The sequence below is a fragment of the Sinohyriopsis cumingii genome, chromosome 14 (genome assembly GCF_028554795.1).
Source record: "Sinohyriopsis cumingii isolate HCF-2022 chromosome 14, ASM2855479v2, whole genome shotgun sequence".
Classification (NCBI taxonomy): domain Eukaryota; kingdom Metazoa; phylum Mollusca; class Bivalvia; order Unionida; family Unionidae; genus Sinohyriopsis; species Sinohyriopsis cumingii.
Genome location: NC_142974.1, coordinates 36552467 through 36574539, shown reverse-complemented (window position 1 = coordinate 36574539; position 22073 = coordinate 36552467). Strand labels below are relative to the sequence as shown.

General features: G+C 35.3%; 1 protein-coding gene across 1 annotated transcript; it reads left to right on the top strand.

Moving 5' to 3' along the window:
• The first annotated feature begins 3922 nt into the window (after positions 1 to 3922).
• Positions 3923 to 20054, top strand: LOC149783584 (uncharacterized). The gene is made up of 4 exons (XM_089931840.1): positions 3923 to 4238; positions 8041 to 8203; positions 12748 to 12891; positions 16904 to 20054. The coding sequence occupies exons 1-4, from the start codon at positions 4131 to 4133 to the stop codon at positions 17263 to 17265; spliced, it is 777 nt and encodes a 258-aa protein (XP_089787966.1). The 5' UTR covers positions 3923 to 4130; the 3' UTR covers positions 17266 to 20054.
• The last annotated feature ends 2019 nt before the right edge of the window (positions 20055 to 22073 follow it).

Sequence of the window (22073 nt, the reverse complement as noted above, 5' to 3'; positions counted from 1 at the left end):
CCCAAACATGTATTACTGCGCTCAATTAAGATTTATATTTTTTAATGATGCAAACAAAATAACATAACGAATAGTTGAAATTTCAATTATAAGAGTTTAACGTTGTTTTTTCGGGCGTTATTTGCCGTGTGAGTCGACAACTGACGGTTTATACCACGATAAACTCAGAAAAAACAACGTTAAACTCTTAATTGTTATTCAAATCCCACCCAGTTTATAACTTTATAGCTTTATCCAGAGAATCAATAATAATAAAAGTATCCTACATAATTCACTATTTATCGAGCAAAAGCAATAAAAGTTAGAGTGTCAGTGTGTTAATCCTAAAATTTTTATGTTTTTGGGTTGTACCATATTTTTAAAACATGCATGCATATTGGGCTTATGGCCTATGTTACAAATAAAGATTATTATTATTATTATTATTATTATTATTATCATTATTATTATCATTATTATTATCATTATTATTACATGTACATTTCTTAAGAACTTTAAAAGATATATTAATAGGTCTTGTTTTAAATAAATTTAAGATATCTTATTTACTTTTTAAAATTTATTCAGCACAGTTTACAGATTACATTTTCAAGAAAGCTTATAAAAGTATATCTTAATTAACTAAACAATTTATGTCATTCTCTAAAACATAGCATATTACAAAGGTTATATAATATTTCATTCAGTCTATGAGATACATTTTTATGAATAAAAATGAATTTATTCCAAAAACTTAATATCCTATTCAAGTAGTATCACATAGTCGGTACACTTTGCCTATAGAGGACTGCAGTTTCATATTTTTTATATTATAACATGTGAACTTATCACTTTATGTGATTCTGTTTGGTCCAAATAAACCCAAGAAATTATTGTACAGTGTTCTCTTTACTGATTGGATGCGATCATGGGAACACGTTTTTAACCCCACCTTCTAGAAGTTTTTGTTTTCATTGAACATTTTTGGCCACCATTTTTTGATTCAACTCACAAAAGGGAATATGGGGAAAATGGTCTCGTCTGGACATTATTCAATTCGTTTCATAAATTCAGTATTAAATCATTACCTATTGAAATCCTCTATAAAATTCGAGACAAAATGCATGCAAACAATTTCGGAACTCAAATAAAATTGAAGCATGGATTTAAAATAATAAATAAACAATTAATAACTTACAAAAATGAACACATTTTAAGCAGTTGAGACTGATCTTGCTCTTTAGTGAGATTCACACTTTATATGCAGCTGAATCGCTCTCTTTTTGTATCCTCAACTTTCTGACACGCGTTCCTTGGAAAATCTCCGAAACTGAGTTCTGGGCTGCCTCAGAAATGTAGACTTTCTAATTTTACGAGTTGCTTAAAACTTTTAATTCCATCGGGGAACGCCCCCTTCGTTTAGTTTAGCCAATCAGAATTACTTTCTGAAACCGACAACAACAAAAAAAATATTAACGCTCCCATTGAAGTCAGAATATTTATCCCTAGTCCACCGTTATTAGTAACTATTCTTCAAACTATCATTTTATGACGCCTGTTTCAAACTGCCCAAGATTTGTCAACATTTTTGATCTGGCTTGTCACAGTTCTCTGTCATTTTCCACTATTGACCTTACGTTGACATGGGCCTCTTTCATCTGTCTGACCGTTATCGAACAGACTCTAATTAAAATTCAATTCATGCCCCAAGCAGAACATACCCCATCCCTCAAAGATAGTAATTCATCGTGAGTCTAGCCCATACGGCAAACTTAATGATTATGTTTTATGCTGACCACGACGGAATGTACTGCGAAATTATCTCTACAAAATTTCACCATTACACTCGAATAACTAAAAACTCGATGAGTTCTTAACCTACCAGGTCAACGGTTATTTAACTATTACATTACACGCATTTGATTGTATGAGGGCATCCTAACATTTGAAATTTAATCTGTTAGTTGCCAACCTGCTTATGTGAGCTATAAAAGATAGCAAAGTAAAAGTCATAGGATTCAATATATTGTCCTTGCCCTCGCATCATTTTTGTATCTTGACACTATAAGTATCTTTCGTAGCAACCCTATCAACCATTTGTTTACTAGGCAAGCAAGTTACAAATGTATTTTTAACATCCTCAAAACTACTGGTCCAATTATTTAAATCTTTCAGGGAAAATTGCTGAGGGTATGTTCTATTCAAGTTTTGTATTTCTTCGCTTACCTAGTAACTATGTTGCTTCCATAATAACTAGCTCGAAGATGTATTTTAATCATGTCTAAAACTACCAAACTTTGTGGAATATTTCTTATAACAAGTTCTACTAAAATTATGTTTTCTTTACTTCCTTAGCAACCAGGTGACGTGTGTGTGTGTGTGTGTGTGTGTGTGTATATATATATATATATATATATATATATATATATATATATAACATCTTTTCATTTATTGTGGCTAAACTCAATAGCAATTTCCTAAAAACTTATTCAACAGAAGTTTAGTTTTGGATGGCTTCCCTAACAACTACATGCATGACTTCCAATGCAACCTGGTTTAAAATATACTTATGCTGTTTATTCTCCAAAACCACCAGGTCTATTCTGACCAAACTTAGAATGTGTGCCACTATTTGTTTTTAAGGTTGACATCATTAAAGTGACCTTTCGGAATATATAATCACAATGCGAGAAGGTATTTATAAAAAAAATCTACTGAGACATTTTATGACGAATCTGAAGAAAACTTTGCTGGAATATTTTATTCGATATGTATGGCCAATATTCTACCAAGGTTAGGCATAGAGAGGCCTCCTTAATAACCACTGAGCATTACCGTCGCACATGCCCAATCAATCAAATCAACGAGCATCATATCAAACAATGTAAATAACAACATGCCTTTCAAACGAAACTAAATGGTCATTTTAGCGTGAAGTCGAGTATTGAGACGGGCGGTAGATCTCAGGCCCAATTTGGCATTTTATTTCTATCAAAGCTACATCAAATTTGTTGATCTTTTCCCAACAATGTCCCCAAAATTCGTCGTTCCTGCAGATGTATCGATGGATAGTCCAAACTGTAACGATCTTTTATTATGGGAACTTTATTATTCGAACATTATTCTTTTTAAATTTCTGCATTCTGTAATTAATCTAAAAGTTGAAGTGTTGGATATTATGTTAAAAAAAAAACAACAAACAAACATTTCTACCTTTTTATAAATGAAAGAAATGGTGCACACAAAAAAAACAATAAAAAAAACAACGTCCATTTGAATCGAATGGAACTTAAGGAAAGCGAAGCATTTCCTCCTCCTAAGTAGAGACCGACCATTACATGGGGTGGGGTGGGGGGTGGGGGGGCTAACATACAAATTTCAAATAATTTCTCCGGTCCCTAAATAAGATGATAACACTATTTGTGCCAATTGGTATAAATCTTTATATTCATGATATTAGTTAAAAAATATATTGAGGTTAAGCACGGAACTATCCTCGTTCGAAAACAAATGATTAATCCGTCCGACCAAAGTCAACGGTCGGTCCCACAGGGGCTCGTTACAAAGAAAATCAAGGGATATAGGGGTGTTATATTAATACAGGTTAGAACCCACATCCCTTGATTTTCTTTGTAACGAGCCCCTGTGGTCGGTCCCATGATAGAACCTGGATTCTCTGAAAGTAAAACTGCGTTTGTTGGGAAAACCATTCCTTATAACTCTTTGCTTAATTTCTTTTCCGACCCTCCCATTCCTTTTTCTTATTTTTATTTTTAACATTTGTAATGATTATTTATTGAATACCACACTCCCCTTTGCAAAGCCTCAGTCTGGCACAGCAGAGTCATTAACACTATGAATCATATTACAGGTACGCGAAGCAGAATGGTTTACTATTGGAAATGAATTCACTATAGTATTGGAGGAAGAGATAACTTGTTGTCAAAACCAGTCTGAATCTTCGCAGGTGAGAAAAATAGCGGACCGCCATTAAAATAACAAATTTGTAAATGTTTGCGTGTAGTTAGATAAAACGTGATATTTGTTATACAGCGCTATCTTTTGCAAGTGAATCTGACATTTTAAAGTTATTATGTAAGTTGTTCACCTGTACAGGTGTGCACAGGTGATACAGACAGCGAAGAAGAAAGATGGGGTTCAACGTTATGTCTTTGGCTCGTTCCGTCTCTGCGGGCTTGGGCTTACTTGCCGCCGCTATTGCCACAGGAGCCCCATACTGGTTCCTGGTAACAGTGAAGGTTAGTTATAGTTAATTACTTTGAGGAACATTAAATTCTTTCAAATACGAAAATTGAGCTACTAGAATTCAGAGTGACCACAGTACAGGCTTAGTTGAACAGCTACGGTATATTCTGTTGGACGCCTTTCCTGATATGATGGGTGTTTGACGTTTTACTGCCTTAATACTTATAGTCCGAGTTTCTTCTGACCCATGTCACCCCAATTTTTATATTTGGATATTTGTGTTGGTAGGGATCAGATGAAACTAGGACTATAATACTAAATGCCAGGTAATTGTTTTTCAAGCTGCGCCAGGGGAACTGAATGACACTTTTCAAGAACATTTCACAGTTGACAGTTTAGAGTCAAAATTTACTTTAGTCGTATTAGTCTTACTTCAGATATCTCGATCATGACTAATGTAAATTCAGTCACAATAAGGGGTTGCAGTTTTCAGAATCTGTTGACTGCCATTTGCTTGAAGAGCAGTGTTAGCCAAGAAATGTTGAAGACAATGTGACTAGGGTTAATTTGTCTTTAACACAATGATTATGATCACAAATTTCCAAACTTGATTAGACATCTTTGTAGTTAAAAAGAATTGATGCTTATTTAAACCAATCTGTCATTCCTCTGTTTGCATTGCTCTTCAGGCAACTAAAATAGCAATCAACAGATTTTAAAAAAAAAAACAACAACCCCCAAATCCACACCAAAACAACCATTTGATTGTAACTAAATTTTCTTCAGACAGGCAAAAGGCCTCAGAGGAAGTATAGTACTTGTAATGCTGTGAGTCTTGAAGTTGTGTAACAATGCAAATATGGACTGCCCAGTTTGTGAGATAGTCATCAGTATTCAATAAATATTGGTGCTGACGCTTTACATTGTATAACTATATATATTACTGATATTAGCTATCCAACTTTCTTTATCAGTGGTTGCTCTAAATTGAACCTATATTTGTGTATGGTATGGAGTAGTCAGGTGTAATTCATGTTTTTTTCCAGCACTTTTTTTCTTTTGTTTATAAGAGTGTGTACATACTATTACAGACTAAAGTCTTCTTTGTTTGTTCTAGCTAAAATCAAATTAAGATCATACCAAAACATCTCTTAAGTTTCCTCTAAACTGTTAATGTATTATTTCCCAAAGAGGGGTGCCAAGTGGTCTAAAGCACTCTCTGTTACAGATCACTGCCATCTCACCTCAGTCTGCATGGGCTTGAGTCTCGGATTCGGCCAGTGTGGGTATGTGAGAATGCTTGCCAGTAGCTTCTCGTGGGTCATGGTTCTTTCGGGGGTTTTCCTGGATTCTTCTTCCACCATTAATACTGGCTGCAATGTATAGCCTATCGTGTGCTGAAAAAATGGCGTTAAACCCCACAACAACCACAACAGATTTTCCAAAGAAGAGCATTTATTTGAATGCAATATCTAATTAACTTTTTATGGTTTTGTGAGGTTTAATGCCGTTTTTCAGCACATCATGATTGTCAATGCATGGTAGGCAGCAAACTTTTGTGAAGGAAGAGTTACAGACCCATGGAAGCTGTTGAGAATTTTTCTCACATCTCAATGTTGCTTGAGACTAAAACTAACACAGACACGGGTTGCAAGTGATCTGTAAAGTTGAGCACCTTAGATTGCTCTGTTACCCAGGGCCTTAATCTGATTCAGCAATCATGACATACAGACAGAATAAAGTTCCATGCCTTATATATAGATTCCCGTGTAAGGAGAGACACAACTGCTTAGACCAGACTGCAGCCTTTTTGCTCACTGGACAACAGCTACACAATCACTTTGTAGGCTTAACCTTTCCAAATGTCAGTTGAGGCTGTGCTTTCATATTACATGTATAATTGAAATCAAGATGAAGCTAAACTAAAAATGTGACCATTTTGTGATCAGATCAGTAGTCACCACCAAAAGGTGAGTCACATGCTTATATTAGGGGTGACATCTTCAATGTCAAGGTCAAAGGTCAGTATTTTAGGTTTAAGTTGTGTTTTGGCATTTTGCTTCCTAACTTGAGGTCTGTTTAAGATGAGGCTTGGTATACTTATACACTGTCTGTGATTTAGTGCATATTTGACCCGTTATCCTTAAGGTCATAGTCACATGTCGATATTTTAAGCTATCTTTTGTTTCTGCCATACAAGCTGTTTTAGATACAGTAATGCATCATGATACCCTTGTCCTTCTCTGGTGTCATTTCATGTATAAATGTTTTATCTGATGGTCAAGGTCACTAATTGGTTTGTTTACTTATTTTGCTTTTTCCCCCGTTGGATTCCTCTTGAGAATGGGCAGAGAAATCTTCTTACTTTCCATACAGAGCAGTGAAATTTTCTTTCTTTCCATGTGTGGCTTGAACCTTACAGTTGAGTCTTATAGGTTACATTTCATTATTGTCAATTCTTGTACCTTCACTTTGGGAGACTGGCAGATAACAACTGAACTTTTGTATTTGATGGCGCCCCCTCCTCCTCCCCCCCCCCCCCCCGCTTTCCAGTTAATCTGCAAAAAAATGATAATATACTTGGTCATGTAAAGCTTATCTTGTGTATAAGATGTTGTACAGATCTGCTTTAAATTTGTTGGGATTCAGACTATACAGCAAATAATGTTTTAGGGTTCTGCTTAAAATTTTGGGGGATTTTAAAAAATGTTAGGTAATTTAATAGCGTGTCAGAAAAAATGTCAATTTGTTGAATTTAGAAATCAACAAATATTCATGAGATCTCTATCTGTAAACCTTAATACATGGCAGCAGTGGTAATTATGACGGTTTTTGTAATAGTATGCCAGCCAAGTGGTAATTATGATGGTTTTTGTAATAGTATGCCAGCCAAGTGGTAATTATGACGGTTTTTGTAATAGTATGCCAGCCATTGACTGCATTGGAATGCATGTCATTTAAAGCTTGATGTTTCTTCCTGTGTAGACCTATTCAGCATTGTTCAGTTGTTCTTTTTTTTCTGTTACAAAATACTGACAAACATGCATCAGTAAGATTTCCTTGTTTCTCAGTAAACAAAACACATTATCAGTGAGAAGCTCTTATGCATCGGTTGAAGTGACCTCTTTTAAACAGTAAGCAGTTGTGTTTGGAAGAGAAAGTGTGATTGCTCTCTCAAACAGCCATCCCCATAATTTTACTTAGATTCACAGGGATTGATTTAGCAGCTGGTGCATATTTTTGAGAATCAGGATGTCTTAAGGCAGGCGTCCATCCGTGTTAAAAGCGATTTATTGAATTTTGCCCATGGCTTTAGATGATCACAAACAAATACATGAATACCAACTGTCTTGTTCAAATATTTGCAAACAAAAGTATACTGATGATAATGTTCAGTTATTCATTTCAACACTGATTGGAAAGATACCTGTCATATGTAAAGCTGGGAGTTCTTTCCTTTCATGTCCATGTACCCCTACCCTTACTCAGATACTCAGACAAAGACAGGGTCATTTTATAATCTTGGTTAATTTTCCAAAAAAGTTAGTTGCATGGTTATACTTTCAAAACACTGGGAATAATAGCCATTGTACATGCACAGCATCACCAGTAGGCAATGCCCTTTCATGTTCATGCACCCCACCCCATAAGTAAGATCATTGTAAATTTTGAAAGTGAAAATACATTTATATATTAAGCAGGGATGTGAATAAATCTACACACATGAAAAATGCATTCTATAGTTAGACCCTAACAGAGGAATATTACAAATTGAAAATCATAGTAGTTTTAATTTAAGAAAGATGATTGATCATGAATATCAACATGGTCTAAGTAATAGTTTCCTTTTTTCAGATTTCTTTTGATGGTGGCTCCACATTTTATGATAAAGAACTGAATGTGGGACTGTTTTATATGGTCAAGGGAGAAGACCCATACAAGTACAAAGACCAAGAGGATGAGAAATTAATCTACATGATTATGCTTGACAAGGTTTCTAACGCCTATGTTTTGCCAGGTTAGTATTTACATGCTATTTATGTCAGTAGCGGTCAATAGTCGAGCTTTAAGTCAGAAATAATCGTAATTTGAGAGGAAACAGATGACATATTGGGAATACAACTGTAAGTAAATGCCGAAGAATCTCTAGGTTTTAATTCCGCAGATATGAGTTACCCTAGGAAAGAAAAGAAAAAGAAAATGTTATATTTCAGAGTTTCAGACGACAGCATTTTATCACAGTAAGTCCGATTACTATTCACTTGGTGTTATTATGACACAGATTTAAAAACTATTTTGTATTGTAGGGCTGTTCAAATAAATTATGACACATATTTAAAAACTATTTTGTATTTCTTGTAGGGCTGTTCAAATAAATTATGACATATTTAAAAGCTGTTTTGTATTTCTTGTAGGGTTGTTCAAATAAATCTGAGGATCAGACATTTTAAAAAAAATTGAGCTTCAGACTTGGAAAAATAGCCCACTTTTTGCAAGATGTCTTGTGGACAAATTAATTGATTATCAATCAATTATTGGTTGGTGATCAGAAAAAGACAATAAATTGTCAAATTTTATCTAAATGACCAATCAGATGGCTCATAATACTTTTTAACAACTTTTGATTGGATATTTAACAGATCTTGTATATTTTTCCTTTATCTTTTAAGTTATGTTATAGGGTTTTAATATCAGTATCTTTTTATCAGTTGTCTTTTTGAACTACACGCTTAAATTTACTTTGGTGTGCTTTTCTTCAAGATATTTTTTTGTCAATTTATTATATTACAAGTTGTTTGACCATCAGCAATTCCTATTTTAAAATTCTTCTCCAAAACTGACAGGCCGATTTTTTGCAAAAATTTGGGATGGAGCAACTTGGCATTAATATTATTCAGATTTGTACATGGGCCAATCCATCTTAAAATATGGCCACTATTGCTAAAAAAAAATGTTAGCCATTCTATGCCGTGACACCTTTTGATGCCTCTCAAAACAAACCTGATTAAAATACCCATTACTACCAAGCTAAAGTTTTACATTTATCACTGGGACAATAAGCACCAGGTAAATCAATATTTCATTCCATGGAAATAATAGCTGTGTAGCCTAGTCTATGCTGATCTCTTCACTGTAACAATGTGTTTGTCATTTGTAATGGATTCAGTATACAACATACATGAAGTCATATGAACAGGGATGGTCCTGGCTTTTAAAAATTTACCGCCAAATTAAATGCCAACCTAATTATTTTGTCGCCTTTATTTTCAAAAATTGTCGCCAGAGGAAGTAGTCAATATTTTTTCAAGTATATTAATATAATAGTCTTTGGTAATTGAAAAAGACGGGATAGTTATTACTTTATTGATAAGAAGCAATACAGCCATAATATTACAAAATAAATTAATCCATGAACGTTTTGTACTAAGTTTGTGGTCTTTGCATCCCAAATCACCATTAGTGCATAGGTATTGGTTTTCACCTGAAATAAATGCATTCTCAAATGTAAAATATCTTCTTTCCTGACATCTACAGTCTCTCTCTCTCTCATTTTGTAAATAGAAATGTCCAGTACTAAGCAAATCTGTATTATGTATATTATTTTCCAAATAATAGTTTTGCAAGGAACTTTAGTTAATGACATTATAATACTGAAACCATACGATCATACTTTGCAATGTAAGATAATTGACATATAATGTGACCGTCTATTTCATGTCATTCAGGAATTACCCCCCCCCTTTATGGCTAGCTTCACAAAGTACATTGCCGTCAACCAGGAGTTCAGAAATTTATTTTTGTCGTACTTTACACGCTTTGCTTGTAGTGAATTGTTTCCTAAATCCCACGAATGACCACTGAATGATGTAGATTCAAAATAGGATAACCATTACCACCAATGAAACTTACACGAGTCAACACCTGGCATTAATGTACCGTATATATAAGCATTAATTACCGTCATTAAATTAAAAGAAGGAATGAAGAAACATACAGAGCACGTGTGCCCCCCCCCCGCAAAAAAACTAATTCAGAATAAATGTTATTTAATAAGCAGTGTTATATGCATATATGAGTTAACATTAAGGAAGTAAGATGGGATATAAAATGTGGGAAATAGTTATCACATGTATGTTGGTAGCTTGAGACCACATTTGAACTGTTAGCATAAATTCACACCCATTTTAGGTATTGTTAATTACAACAAAAAAGGGCATTGTTTATTTGTCAATCAGTTGCTAGTGCTTTCACTCACTGTAGAACAGACAGTTTCTTTGAAGTATGTGGAAGAGGCTTGAGTCTAACATTTAGCTGTTGTGCAGTTTGGGTACAGCTGACCATAATATGAAATGGGGGCATGGGGGGTGGAATTACGCAATTCACAGGGAGAAATGGCATGTCCTTTGAGAATTTCATGTGTATTCAACCCAAAAAATCAGTATTTAGGGAAAATGATGCTTAAATATGCTGCAAAAACTTTCTGATGGTAGGTTCCAATCTGTGTGTTTTCGGATTCAATCTCCCAACTTGGTTTTTGAAAAGATTTATTTTTTGCATGACATGCTAGAATAACCGTACAGTATTAACTAAATTTATTCAATGAATATTTGAATTCTCTGGAAATCTTTCTGTACATTTGAAACTTCAACACAGAAGGGTCATTTTTCATCCGAACATATGCATAAATCTTGGAACTATAATGGAATTTAAAAGACTTTTAGGAAATAGGAATTCATTTACAATGCTGTAAGTTAGTTTAATTCTTTCACTCCTGTATTTTGAAAAATAAATTATTTTCAATTATGCAAATCTTGTTTGTTTTGTTATTTCTTGTTGCGTTGTTTAAGTCCATGGAGTCGTAACACGGGATTGATGGCAAAAGTAAAAGATTAATGAGCAAAATTTACATATAAATACTTACCCCACCTGGATTCACTCCTTCTTCAAAATATCATAACCAGTTTTAAATGAATTGACGACTTGGGCCTTGATACATATAGGACAGAACATCTGCTTTAACATATCTCATCCATGGATGCCGAAGTTTCCCACTGTTGAGAAATTTTGGGGAACTTTGGACCTGTTAATCATAATGTGGTGTTGCACTTGAAGCATTGCTACATGTAGATGGTGTTGGACTGTCAGGTTCAGTGACTGTGTTGTCTGATGAATTTGTACCAAACCCAAATGCTGTTAACTTAGTCTTAGGATGAGACAATGAACACTCAACGTTAAACTTTTGCACCCATGATAAAGTTGCACTGTTGACAGTATATAATTCTGATTGAAATTTTTTTCATTTGCTTTTTATTGATACAAAGCAGTCGGTACTTTAAAGGTAATCAGTTTTCTCTAACGTTTCAGCAAAACTATCTTATTGGTACATTTAAAAAAGAACAAGGATTAGCCATCATTCAATTAATTGTGGCTGATCCTGTTCGCATCTTTAGAGGTCGGTCGATTGTAGGTATAGTCCGGTAGCATGATTGAATGTATCACAGCATACAGTACTCAGGCCCGATGTCAACATAAGCGGATTATGATGTAATAATGCACTGTAACAGATTCTAGTGCATTGAGCATCCAAGTTTGTGGTTTCCTTCGTGGTCCCTTTGAATATCTCCATTCCAAATCCATGATTGTATGTACAAATTAAACAACCAAAAAGGTTGTCACAAATAAAAATCGCCAGATGGTATATTTTGTCACCAACAAGGAATCAAAATCATAATTTACAACATTGGCAAAGGCCAGGACGATCCCTGTATCTAGATTTATAACATTACAGTTGGAGATTTAACAATACACCACTCCCTTATTTTAGCATGCCTGGTAATTATCAAACTGGCATATGTGGTTGATAACGTTGGTTCCACTTTTTTCTTAGAAAAGTTCTCGAAAAAGAACCCCTGTTTGCAGGCTAAATAAATCACTATAAATTAAATCATGATAGATTGCTCAATTTAATGTCAAAAATAGTGGGTAGTGTCCATGAGCTAAATTCAGAATCATAAAAGTAGTATTTTGTTTTTAAAAAAATTTCGAAATAAAATTTAGTGTCAGTGTGATCATCATAAATGTGATATGTCATTTTGTATTCAGACAGGAAAAGTTGCAGATGATAATCACAGCTATTGTTTCCATGAGAACCTAATTAAATACCGACCTTTTTTAGACTTGGATCAGATTGAGTAAAGGGGGAAGATTAAAAAGAAATTAAAAACGCATGCAAAATCTTCTTGCAGATATTAAACCGTAAAAGTCATACTAATGCATTCTTTTTTAGTGAAAAAGAAAGTACATTAAGGTTATTATTCTGTCATAATTATTTTAAAAAAACCCCAGTAATGGGTTTAATACATGAATTTGACTGGTAGTTCACATTAGGTTATTTTTATTTTTTCTTGCATCCATTAGTAAATCTTTTGTGATCATTCCTATCAAACTGTGCAAGGTACTTATTAAACAAGAACAGGATGAAGAATTTGTTGATGAATATTTGTCACAGAGGGTACTCAATTACTTTGTTATTGTTTTATAATGAAATTAATTACTTTTCAGGCATGATGAGGGTTGGCCAGATTTTCTTTGCGCTGGCAATGTTTGGGATTGTTGTCTGCTTTGGTGCATCCATGATTCTCCTCTTGAAGAGGTACAGTTCCGTAGAAGGAGAATTGCTACTTGCTGGGTCCCTTACTGGAATAGGTAAGACAGTTTATTGTCACATGCCATATTGAGATATTAAGCCAGTTCCTTAACAGAAGTTAAAGGATTTTATCATTCACAGGTAAAATATAAATAACCTTAATGAAAATTAATGTACAGTGGAACCCCGCTATAACGCGCCCCGCCATAACGCGAATTCGGATATAACGCGGCCGTAGCATGGCTCCCGAAATTTCGTATATTCATTCACACATGGAGAAAAAAATTTTGGAGAAAAGTAAAAAAAAAAAACAAACAAGAAATTAACTTCATTTTGGGCATGAGATTAGTTGTGACTTTTAAAATAATATGATCGTGGCATGGTTCCTGAAATTTGAAATTCATTTACGTGTATTTTTATCGGACCGTGAAAATATTTGTTTAACGTATGAGAAATAGTGTGTAAAATGTTTATTATAATTTGGTGGAAGAATTCGCGTATGACTTTTAATAATAAACGATCGGAACTTAACAATTTATCCAGGTTCTTTAAGTGATTTTGGAGAAGTGATCGTGTATGAATTCTAAAATAATACGATATATATAACGTACGAGAAATAGTGTGTACAACGCTTGGCTTCTGAAATTTATCAGTTTGAACAGGTTGTGGTGAAGCTCCGTATTCTACTCTAGAAGAGAAAACTGGTTTCATTAGGTTTTTGAATTGTTAAGCCGAAGTAAACATTATCGGAAGTGTTACTTATTACGGATCTATGAGTAAAGCCAGTAAATCGTCTTTGTGATTGTCTTCCATGAAATCTGTATACAGTCGTTGCTCAAACAATAGCCGACATGGGCTTCTTATTTAACTGCAATCACAGCCAAGCAGCAGACAAAGCTGTGGTTGATACAAGAGTCGCACAATTTAATAAACATCAAAGGACGAAAGCCGCCAACATGTATGCTGTGCTTGGCAGTGTGATCAAACAACAAACAGTTGAAAGTAAATAATATCCACTTTATTATCTGTAAATTAAAAGGGTATGAAATTGTACATCCGTTCAGCTTAATTTTGTTTTATATAAAAAGTGATTCGTAACATTGCAGGCCTTCATTACTTAGTTATCGAGCTTTATCTGTGTACGTTGTTTGCTTATATAAAAAAATATTTTACTGTTATGGAAAAGCAAGTTCAAAAACGCAAGTCGTTTTCTGCTAAAGAGAAACTGTATGCCCTAGATCAACTAAAGAAGGGCAAACAACAAACTCAGCTTGCCAGAGATCTAGGAATCAGCGAGTTCACTTTGCGAGGGTGGAAAACAGATGAAGGAAAGCTCCGTAGTCTACCCAACATTCTTGAAGAGGAAACTGGTTTACAGCGTAAAAGGGTTAAGTTAGCTAATGACAATGTCCTAGATTCAGCTTTGTACCAATGGTTTGTACAAGCTCGCTCAGAAGGTGTTCCAATTTCTGGCCCAATTCTGAAAGCCCAAGCAGAGAAATTTGATCGCTGTATCAATGGAGATGATTCCAAATTTAAGGCGAGTAATGGCTGGCTAGACAGATTCAAGAAAAGGCACGCTATCAGCCAAGTTCTTGTGTCTGGGGAAATCCGCTCCGCTGACAAAGAGGCTGCCAATTTCTACCCAATTGGGCTTAAAAAGTTGCTGGAGGACGGTTGCTACACAGCCGACCAAGTTTACAACTGCGATGAGACTGGTTTATGTTATAAAATGTTACCCGATCGCACCCTTGCAACCAAGACTGACAGTCACAAACGAGAAGGTTTCAAGAAGAGGAAGGACAGAGTGACTCTCTTATTTTGTGTTAACAAGTCTGGCAGCCACAAAGTCAGACCTCTGATGATTGGAAAATCGAAAGCTCCCAGATGTTTTCATCATGTAAATATGAAGGCACTTCCATTTCAGTACACTAACAGCAAGAATGCTTGGATGAATAGCTCCATATTTGACGACTGGTTTCACAAAACATTCGTTCCAGATGTTCGGGCTCATTTACGAAAACTCAAGCTGGAGGAAAAAGCTCTCCTCCTGCTGGATAATTGCCCTGCCCACCCCCCAGCGGAAAATCTTGTCAGCAGTGATGGCAAGATCAAAGTTTCGTACCTCCCGAAAAACACTACGTCAGAAATCCAGCCACTTGACCAAGGCATAATTTCCGTATTTAAACAAAATTATCGCCGTGAAATGATAAAGGGAATGGTAGCAGATAATAACGCATCCGTCGACACATCATTGGCATTACTCAGCTTAAAAGAAGTATGTCACCTTGGAGGTAAAGCCTAGGATGCTATCACTGCACGCTGCATTGAACGATGCTGGATAAAGGGTCTTGGGCCAGCTTTTACGCCCTCGACACAAAATGATAGTGACGATGAGCTTGAATTTACAGGATTCACTGAAGACGACGTACGTTTAGCAGAAGAAGCACTCAAAAAATACGAGCACAGTCATCATGATATCCTTAACTGGTATTCAGTAGATGACATCTGCCCTATATACGAACACATATCAGATGACGAAATTGTTACAAATGTCAGCAGGAAGAATGAAGCTGCACAATCAGAACCTGAAACCAGTGACGATAATGATAACGATGACGATGGCACCCCAACTCCCCCACCAAAAGTGTCTGAAGCAGTAGTACATTTAGAAGCAAGTTTAAGGTGGCTGGAAACACAAGATGTTGACAGCGTCAAAGTCCTTCAATTAAGAAACATTCTTGACTTTGCTAGAACCCAACAGTTCGCGGCAAAGAAGCAAACGTCATTGGATATATTTTTCAAGAAATGATGAAATTTAAATTTGGAACCACACTGACTTTGCACTTTGCGCAACGATTAATTTAGCAGTTTTCACATGTTTCTTTTGATGTTCACAAAATCTGAAATAAAAGTTATTTGCACGCTGAAATCATGCATTGATTGTTAATTATTCTTGCAGTTGTCGCATATGATAAAATTTTAGCGGTATGAAATTTGTACAGACACCGTATGTAGACCCGGGAATAGCTGCATGCAATGACCGTACGATATCAGACGGCAAGTAAATGGTTTCAATATTTTGTTCATCCTATATTTTACACGACGAATTCAGACTGTTACAAAATTATTGAATATTTTAAATCTGTACGATTTTCAATGAAATTACATCCATTATGGATGAACTGCATGCCACGACGGCACGGTAGCATACGGTGTTGATACACTTTTCATGATATAGCGATAGTCTGGTATTATCGGTCAATCTGTATTATCGTTCAAACAAATAAAGATTAGTAAATGTTTTTAATGCACAGTAATAACCTATAAATATATTAGCCATCAATTATTTTGAATATATCTTAATTAATGCATTCCAGTTAATATTCATCTGATGATAAGCCGACTTTTGATCATTGTACATGTATACACGTATATGTTCTCGGAAAAAAAGTTAAATATTGTAAAACCCCGCATTAACACGACCCCGCTTTTAACGCAATCCGATTTTATGGATCCCGATCATCGCGTTATAGCGGGGTTCCACTGTAGTTAATGGAACAAATTTCAGCTGCCTTACTGAGAAGGTCTTGCTACTATGGGCAGGTCTGAATAATTCATGCCCTAGTTTTGAATTCATAAAGGAATAAAGAAACAAGACAGGACTGTAATATGCCATTCACTGAACTGTTTTTTTAAATAAATACTCTGATTACTGTTCCTTATGATTACCTAAACATATTGGTTATAAATATTAAAGTGAATATGATTACTTCTGGTATATGATAATTGACTGACCATCACCTCAGTAGGCTGATAGGGTCACTCATTATTAACTGACCATTACCTTAATAGACTGAAGTCACTCAGTTCACAGGCCATCACTTCAGTAGACTGGTAAGTAACTTGTAGTCGGCTGACCATCACCTTGGTAAACTGATAGGTCACTCATGCTTAATTTATTGAGAGTGTGCTTCATAATCAGTTTGAATTTTGTACAATAAGCATAGAGTTTAATTTTATAGGAGAAACCTTTCTAGAGTTTTTAATGTTTTTATTCATTCTTTACAGCTGCAGCAGCTGTTTTAGGTGTAATACTTCCTGCGATTTCGACGGAAAAAGAGAAGGATGTTGTCTGGAACAGGCTTCCAGTTCCCAAACACTTCCAGCTGGTTGAGGCCGTGCCAAATGTCACAATCGCTTTTGCTCTCTACATCGCAGCTCTTGCTGCCCTCCTGATAGTCATTGCTGCATTCATCTCTTGGATACAAGCATATATTCTCTGCAAACATGTAGAGGAAGTCCGCTACCAGCAGCTTCATGACTCATCTCTTATGGAAAAAGAAGTGACAACATTCCAGTCCTATGGGAAGAGTCTTCGACCTTATTATGCTGAGAAGGGTGATCGTGGATTCCATTCAGTTGAAATTTGAGGGACCATGTTTGCACAGATGTTTGCATTCATAGTCGCAGATTTTTTCGATAAATACGTTCACAACATTTTATTGCAGAACTGTCATGATAGATGTTTTTTTGTTTTCTAACAAAGATCTGTTGAAATCGTTGTTGGCACAGACCCTTGGGAAGACCAATATGCCATGAGTGTTTTAAAAGAAGCCATTAAAATTCTAAACTTGACAAGATGGAGTTTCTTTCACAGTAAAATTTGACAACTTGAATATCAATCTCGCAGCTGCTTGGCATAACTCAGAAGTCTCAGTTTATGACTGAAAAGAGTCATTTTACAGTGGACTCTTTGCAGTGACTTTGAAAAACTGCAGATTACTGAAAACCCAAACCCAGAATGTAGTACTACATTGGTTATTTCCTTTTTTGTAGTTTATCTTATCAATATTGTGTCTTGATTGAATATCATGTATACAGACCAACATAAGTTACAGTGGGAGATTATTCCTCAACCCACATTGACTTGTATATTGGGAATATTTTTGTTTGAACTGTAACTGCAAAGCTTTTACTTTTTATTTTGAGATTTTCTATTATTTATCATGAACTATGCCTATCATGTGTACCATGAACCATGAATTATGCCTATTATGTGTACCATGAATTATGCCTCTCTTGTGTAGCATGAATAAGGCCTATCTTGTGTAGCATGAATAAGGCCTATCTTGTGTACTATGAATTAGGCTTATCTTGTGTACCATGAATAAGGCCAATTTTGTGTAGCATGAATAAGGCCTATCATGTGTACCATGAATTAGGCAGATCTTGTGTACCATGAGTAAGGCCTATCTTGTGTACCATGAATAAGGCCAATTTTGTGTAGCATGAATAAGGCCTATCATGTGTACCATGAATTGGGCCGATCTTGTGTACAATGAATAAGGCCTATCTTGTGTACCATGAATAAGGCCTATCTTTTGTACCATGAATAAGGCCTATCTTGTATACCACAAATAAGGCCTATCTTGTGTAGCATGAATAAGGCCTATCATGTGTACCATGAATTGGGCCAATCTTGTGTACAATGAATAAGGCCTATCTTGTGTACCATGAATAAGGCCTATCTTTTGTACCATGAATAAGGTCTGTCATGTGTACCATGAATTATGCCTATCTTGTGTGGCATTAATAAGGCCTATCATGTGTAGCATGAATATGGTATATCAGGTATCATGAATTAAGCTTGTGTAGCATGAATAAGGCCTGTCATGTGTACCATGAATTGGGCCGATCTTGTGTACCATGAATAAGGCCTATCATGTGTACCATGAATTTTGCCTATCTTGTGTGGCATTAATAAGGCCTATCATGTGTAGCATGAATATGGTATATCAGGTATCATGAATTAAGATTGTGTAGCATGAATAAGGCCTATTTTGTGTAGCATGAATAAGGCCCATCATGTGTACCATGAATTATGCCTATCTTGTATAGCATGAATAAGGCCTATTTTGTGTGGCATGAATAAAGCCTATGTTTAGTAGGCTGCCTTTACAGCTTGAATAGTCAGAAAAATGTGGTTATTAATTTCTTGTATATAAATGCTTGGAAACCAGTTAATCAGTATAGTTTTCTATAACATACTTGTATGCATACACAGTTATGGTAATTGTTAATCTGTTTTTTTATTTTAGAAATCATGCATACTCTGATGTATTAAAATAGTAAATAAAACTGTTTGTAAAACTCCGACATTTTCATTATTAAAGAATTTTCTTGAAGGCATTTCATTTTTAAGTATCACTTTTGGGAATTATTAAGGTGGCTTGACTGTGGTACCCCATGACTTTTATTAAGACAGTCCATTGCAAGTAGCTGAAATTTGACCAGTGAAAATCATGCTTTTATGTCTGTGCTACTTATAATTAGAACTAGTGAAAATAAAAACTAAGTATTTGATAAAGGCCATATAAGGGTAAAATATTTGCTCTTGAAAATTAACTTGTAACAGCAGAGAGTAGTTTTAACTAGAGATTTTGTGACAGCAACAATTTTTGAGCAGATTGTACTTATACTTTAAATATACTTTAGTTTCAAAATTGCCTTAGCTTTATTATTGTATAATCATTATAAAATACATCACAGGTGTTGTTTTAACCATTGAGCTGCCTGAATGGTTGTTTTCACTTGATAACGGTATATAGAATTTGAATATCGTAAAATATCAAATAAATGTAATGCACATATCATTAGATTTGTTTTATACAGAAATATAGATGCCATTGGATTAATGTGATACTTTCATTAGTTTTGGTTTATTTTGGTGCTTTTGCAGTTACACAAGTAGGTTGTTTACAGCCATGGCAATTGGAGCAAAGTGCATTGCCAAAGAACATACCATGGTAGCAGACTTTGGCTCATACTCTGCTGGGTATTGAACCCACATAGTTTGGTCATGAGTCGGGAACACTAACCACTGAACCACCATGTCTCCCACTTTCATTAGTAATTGGGAAAGGTTAATAATTGTCATTTTTCATGGCGAGAATGTAAAAGTGGATAATGGGGGAAAGTTAAATCATAATTTTTAAGATTCATTCTTGTATCATTAAACAAGGATAAAGTTCATTTTAAAAAACATTCCCAAAAATTAAAACATAGTAGAATATAGTTTTTAGTCATTGTAATATTGCCTTTGATTATTCATGTACATGAACATTTTTAACATTCATCAAGAAATAAGCACTAATTCTCAATTATTTTGGAACACTTGTCATTTTTATAGTTATTTTGTACTAATAAAATGTACACACTGTTCCTTTGTTGTCTTGTTTTTTTAATCTCATTTTATCTTTTAGTTTGCTACTTTTTCTTTAAAAGAGTTTGATTAAGAAAAGGTTTAGTTTGTAGATCTTGGATTTAAGAGAGGATAATATTTAGGTATTGCTTGTTCCAGTTTTGCTGTTTGACAGCATTCACTTTTGGGTTAACATTTTGGTTTAAAAATATATGGGTACTTCATGCTTATTTAATAAGCAGGGCTTGTAGTAGAGACAGCCCATTCAGTAAAGTTCTTCTCGGCTAGTCATAAGATGTTGTATCATTTTTATGACCTGTTGTAAATAAGGACGAGACAGTGTTACCAATATCCAGCTACCATATATGTTCATTTGTAAGTAAAGTCCCACTGCAAAAAACAAAGATCCTCATCTGCCATACAACAATACAGCTGCAGATCAGGGTCTGTGTTGTTTGTTCTACTGATTACTCCTATGAAACTGCACAGACCCAGATCTGCCAGTGCATTATGCACCATTGGATCTGGGTCTATGCATTTTGTATTTAGACCCAACCTACGAGTGAGTATATTTGTTACAGCGGGTTAGTTTGTACTTGTATCTGTCCAGTTTTATGTTGTGTTGCCTCAGTTTCTTTATTCATGTTGTGAAATCATGGTAACATTCTATTCGTAAGTGAATACCCTTCCATAGTACCGCTCTGGTGGCCTAGTGGTTAGAGTGTCTGTCTCAGATGTTGGAGGTCGTGGGTTCGATCCCTGACAGTCATACCAAAGACTTACAAAAATGGTACTAACAGCTGCCTCGCTTGGCACTCAGCAATAAAAGGTTAGTGTTAGGACTGGTTGGCCTTTTGTCAGGATAATGCGACTGGGTGGGACATCATGCTACATGTCTGTGGCATGATGTCCCAGTGCTAGATATCACTATAAACTACCACACAGCAGATATTGTAGCAGTATGACTGAAATATTGTTAAACCTACATTAAAAATCCAAATCACACATACACACATTCTTCCATCAAAATTAGGTCACTGGCCTATAGTTTATTACTGTTATTAATTTTTGTTTTGTGTTAGGTCATTTTCTTGGGCATGCTTAGTAATAGTCATGTAACTTTATGTGTGGTTTGATTGATTTTGTGAAGTTTAAAGCCATTTTCAGCACATTAAAGACTATGCATTGCAGCCAGTATATTTGGTGGAGGAACATCTATGGTAAAAATCACTGACGCATGGGAAGCAAATGAAATACCCCTTTTATCAGAGCCAAAACTCCAACCCATGCAGAGAGAGATGAGATGTGAATGACCTGAACCATTTACAACTGTGGGGGAGGCCAGTGGTCAACTTTTAGACTTGTTTGCAATGAGGCTTAACAACAAACTAGTTTTCCCCAGTGCCAGAGCAGAGTACAAGAGCATTGGATGCCTTCAGTTTGAAGTGGAATTAACTGTACACTATGCTTTCCAACCATTCAGAATAATCCCTTTAGATGTTCACAAAGTTGTAACTCCTCAAGGCTTTTCCTGATGGTCTTCTTGTGATGCCAAAGGAATTTGTCCATTGATCTCAGTCTGTTGGTGGACATCTAAAGGGAGCTGCTGCTGAGGAGGGATCTCCTGTTACAGAACCAAGGATCCCGACAAAACAATTCAAAGATGGTCCACCTTCACACCTTACTCATAACAAATGATCTCTGCAAATTTCTTCAGCAGTGAAGAAAGACCGATCTTTATGGTTTCTAACTCCAGGTGGAAAACCTTCTGTAGTTGGTGCAGTCTTTTGGGTATTGCTTCAGATTGCACCATTTTAACTGCAGTGGATTTCCATACCTTTTTTATAATTATTGTTCCTTTTCTACCTTTATGGGCTATAGAGTAGCGTCAGTAGCCAATTGTAAGCTCAATATCAAATAGTAAAAGGTTTTATGAGCCAAATGAAAAGCTAAAATTAGGCAGGCATTTTGAAATGTGTAGGGAAAAAATTTGTTTTTAATCTATAGGTTTTCACACGGAGACCTTTGGCTGAAAAT

Bases quoted from the DNA above. Each gene is read 5' to 3' on its own strand.
- LOC149783584 (XM_089931840.1), top strand. From the start codon at position 4,131: ATGGGGTTCAACGTTATGTCTTTGGCTCGTTCCGTCTCTGCGGGCTTG. The intron at 4,239-8,040 runs GTTAGTTATAGT...TCCTTTTTTCAG, and splicing joins GGTTCCTGGTAACAGTGAAG to ATTTCTTTTGATGGTGGCTC. The intron at 12,892-16,903 runs GTAAGACAGTTT...CATTCTTTACAG, and splicing joins TGGGTCCCTTACTGGAATAG to CTGCAGCAGCTGTTTTAGGT.